The sequence below is a fragment of the Solanum dulcamara genome, chromosome 4 (assembly GCF_947179165.1).
Source record: "Solanum dulcamara chromosome 4, daSolDulc1.2, whole genome shotgun sequence".
Taxonomy (NCBI): Eukaryota; Viridiplantae; Streptophyta; class Magnoliopsida; order Solanales; family Solanaceae; genus Solanum; species Solanum dulcamara.
This window is the reverse complement of record NC_077240.1, coordinates 8,206,145-8,210,664: the sequence shown is the minus strand read 5'-3', so window position 1 is coordinate 8,210,664 and position 4,520 is coordinate 8,206,145. Positions and strand designations below refer to the sequence as shown.

The 4,520-nt window shown below is 33.1% G+C and overlaps 1 protein-coding gene across 1 annotated transcript; it reads left to right on the top strand.

The window, feature by feature from the left end:
• The first annotated feature begins 237 nt into the window (after positions 1–237).
• Positions 238–1,299, top strand: LOC129885966 (germin-like protein subfamily 1 member 13). Its single transcript, XM_055960465.1, has 2 exons — positions 238–435; positions 544–1,299. Exons 1-2 carry the CDS (start codon positions 312–314, stop codon positions 1,104–1,106), a joined length of 687 nt encoding a protein of 228 aa, XP_055816440.1. The 5' UTR covers positions 238–311; the 3' UTR covers positions 1,107–1,299.
• The last annotated feature ends 3,221 nt before the right edge of the window (positions 1,300–4,520 follow it).

The following is a 4,520-nucleotide window of genomic DNA, read 5'->3' as shown; positions in this document are numbered from 1 at the left end:
CTTGGCAAGTTAGTATATGTTACATCAAATCTTAATTTCTCAATTCTCAACGTAGGTAAATATATAAGATCTGGTCTTTGTAGTTGTTGAAAGAAGCTTCAATAATATTCAAGTGTTTAAAAAGTTTACCATTGATCATGACTTGGTTATTCAAAAGCCTAATGTACTATTTGTTTAAAGAAAATTGACGACCAATTCAAACTTAGTAATCATCTATAAATACGAAGCTTTTTCCTATTAGGTTTGTCACAAATCAACATCATTTGAATATATTGTTTCATAAGAGACAAAGTAACCTATTTCTAGTAGCAATGGCTTTCAAGTCATTAGTATTAACCATTGCCATAATGGCTGTGCTATCTTCAACGAGCCATGCATTTGATCCTAGCCCTCTTCAGGATTTCTGTGTTGCTCTTGATGACTCCAAGAATGCTGGTAAATTATTACCAAATTACAAATATGATCATCTTTACTATTTTTATCCATTTTTTAAAATTTCCTATCCTTTTTGTCAATTTTTTTAAAACAACTACTTTTTTGCAGTTTTTGTGAATGGAAAATTTTGCAAGGATCCAAATCTTGTTGTGGCGGAGGATTTCTTTAAAGCAGGTCTTAACATGCCTGGAAATACTTCAAACCCACTTGGATCTGCTGTAACTGCTGTGAACGTCCTTAACTTACCTGGATTGAACACTCTAGGTATTTCTTTAGCTCGTATTGACTATGCACCGTATGGTCTCAACCCGCCACACACTCATCCTAGAGGAACTGAGATTCTTCTTGTCCTTGAGGGCACACTCTATGTTGGTTTTGTCCTTTCAAATCCGGGTCCAAATATGAAGAACAAACTCTTTACCAAGATTCTACATCCTGGAGATGTGTTCGTTTTTCCAATAGGTCTCATTCATTTTCAATTTAACGTGGGAAAGACTCAGGCTGTTGCATTCGCTGGATTGAGTAGTCAAAATCCAGGAGTCATCACTATTGCAAATGCAGTATTTGGCTCAGACCCACCGATCAATGACGATGTCCTCGCCAAAGCATTCCAAGTTGACAAGAAAGTTGTGGATTACCTCCAATCACAATTCTGGTGGGATAACAACTAAAACGTTATTTCAAAAAAAGATATATGATCTAAAGATAATTATGGTTTTGTGGACTGCTTGTGTCACAAAATTATTAAATAAGTATTGATCATGTCGACTGGTTTAATTTCCTCTCCATTTTATTGTGATGTATTGGATGAGGATATATGTTATGTGGTTTGTTATGGAATAAAAATAAGTTACTTGTTTGTGATATTTCATCCATGTTCCCTAGTTTTGTAACAAAGTACAAAGCCAAAAAAAAAAAACTAAGAAAAGGCTACTTTATTTGTCAAAATCTACTAATGATGTTTAAAGCAGCTAGACCACTAATTAATAATTGAATAAGATTGTCCGGATAATTTTAATTATAAGGAGAGTACTATAATATTGATGGATGTTGTTGTAGATAAAAAGTAGTTATAGAGAGATAAAGTATTTAAAAATACAACGACGTCAACGGTGAAAGACTGAATCAATATTATTTTGAAAAAAAGCAGGTAAAATATAGTTTGAGTCAATAAATAGAGAAGTTATTAATTTGTCGAAAAATGATCACCTGAATTGAGATAAGTTGGATTAAGATGAACTAAATAAGAGGGCATAGTATAACTTGTTCAATTCTTATCAAGTTTAATTTTACGTAAAAATCACGAATTCACATGTCTCATATTTAAACCTTAAATTTGCCCCTATCTTAGAAAAATATATATTTGTATCAACCTTTTCTATTCATTATCCAAAGTTAGTATTTTCCTTTAAATAACACCTTCACCTATAAATTTACAATACTATATGAAAAGACAAACAGAAAATTAGCAAAAACTGAGAAAGATATAAAGACTTTAAAATTAAAAAAAAAAATATGTGAAGAGGAAAATAAAAAGAGTCTGAATTGAGAGGGGAAAAAAGATTAGATACTATTTGTACTTACCTTCGTGAAGTTTAAGTGTAAACGTAAATGCATAAATGCTTTCAAAAAAATTGAAAAAACTGATACATTGGTGATAATTTATAGCATAGATATATGAAATCACCCATTTATATATTACTTAAAGTAACCATAATTTGGAATAAATCACCCATATTTATGTTATTTGAAGTACCCACAATTTGGAGTATGAATAGACGTAGGGGGGAAGTAAATTAATAAACCATTTAAGATAGCTTTTAAGACTTCACTTTTAAGAAACGTATTATGAAAGAAAATAAAAAGTCTTAATTGTTGTTGAAAATGTATATGTAATAACCACCATAAATGAATTTGTAACCACTATTAGGTATTGAATAATTGAGAAATAGAAAAATAAAGAGAAAATAGAGAAAAAGTAGCAAAACTTGAGGGAAAAAAATAACATTATTGTTTATGCTAGCTATGTTGTTGGCTTGTACGAGTCCACCACACAAGTCAGGGGACCAGGTCCCTTGACACAATTAGTTAACAGAATGCTCAAGTTAGGTGCAAAAGGTAAAACGATACACAATGTTTACGTGGAAAACCTCCTTGCTCAAGGTAGAAAAAACTACGACCTCTTCCAGAGGATTTCACAACCAACTTCACTAAGATGCAAGAGCAAAGTAGTCTATTACAACCTATTGTAACTAGACACTAACCATCTTCACACCTTGACTTGAAATAGCTCTATTACAAGATTTTGAGCCTAAGCAATATCTTTATTGCCACTACCCCAACTAACTCTAGTTGACATAGACTTTGAACACTCCGATCAAGCTAACTCTAGACATGACTCAAAAACTAAGCAATAACTCTATTGCCCACTATACCAACTATCTCTAGTTGACATAGACTTCAAACACACCTTTTAAAGCTAACTCTAGCTATGAGCTCGATGACAAGGAGTGTAATATGAAATGATCAAGGTTCCTTTATAGCATACGAACTGATCTTACCATGTTAGAACATATGACATAACATTACAATAAAGCAACAAAGAAAAACATTTCTTGAACGAATCTATTAGATCCTTTGCTGCCTTAGCGAAGTTGTTCTTCCTTAAGAGAAAATAATGGTTTTTGCTAGTATATTTTGATGTGCAAAAACTTCTGTTTTTTGTCACAATGTTCTCTTTATAAGAGAGGGAAAAAAACATAGGAGCAACGCCATTGGTCGAGGCAGACCTTTCCGAGCTTCTGTTGTCGTGTCGATACCCAATGCAGCTTTTTTGCAGCTTTACAACTGTAGTTCACCTTATTGTTTTGGAAAAATGTTACTCATGGGACCAGGTCTCTCTACTAGGTGTCATAGTTTATTAAATCATCAAAACATAAATATAACATTTTCCCCCTTTTTGATGATGACAAACTATATCAAGTTTGTTCCTCTTTTTTAACATTATCACTGCTTGTATATTCCCCTTATCAGTATGCACCTCTTTCTCCCATGTCCCTCTTTGCATCATTCGTTGTACGATAGTTTGATAAATTATCGAATCTCAATATACAACATTTTCTTGCATTTTGATGATGACAAACTATTTCTCTATCGACATTATCTTCCCTCTGTTATATAGACCAGATCCCTTGATTCGAAATGGCTACCTTCATTAATATTTCTTCCCCCTTTTGATATCATAAAAAAGTTATAACAGTAAACCAAGTAAAATAACATGCACTCTCGATAAATTCATGATTACTGGGCAACACTAACATGAATGAACTAGACAAAAGCAAGAAAAGAAGACTAGTAAACAAAGAGGTAATTTTTCTTTCATAGTTCATCAGCATAGCATCAAAAGCATTGCATTGAAAAAAATGTATAAGAAAACTGATCATTTATAGCCATTGAGGACTAGGAAGAGAAATGATGATGAAGAAGAGAATGGAGAACCATCATCATGCACTCATTTTTAGCAGCATAGGCATATAACAATCGTTGGTCAGGTTCTCCTCTTCACAGCGAGACTCTTATTTTCAATAGTTAAGGCATGAACTTGTGCCTCCAAATAAGCATTTTTGTTCTAAAAAATCTCATCACAACCTGGTCCCTGATTTTGTCCGTGCTGCAAGATGACTTTCAAATTAGCAATTTCAACCTCACGCCTTGCCATTGCAGCGGCTATCTCCTCCAGATCTGCCTTTAACTTCTCTTGTTGTTCCACAAAGTCTTGACACTTGGGACTTTTATTTGTTACACATTCTTCTCTTAACATACTCACATTCAATGAGAGTGGTTAATAAGAAGGATTGTTTCACTATCCATAAAATCTTTTTGCTAAATTTTATCTTGTAGTGGAAAAAGACCTTGTTCAATAAATAACCGTAGGCTTATTTATGTTTGTCATCCTTTGCAGTCATCATCTCGTGCATTAGAATTATTACTCATTTGAGTCAAAGTCTGAACTATCAATTCCTTTTTAGCCGCTAAGATATTTGATCTATTTCCCCCTCATTTTTTTGATAGGTCACCCTCAAACA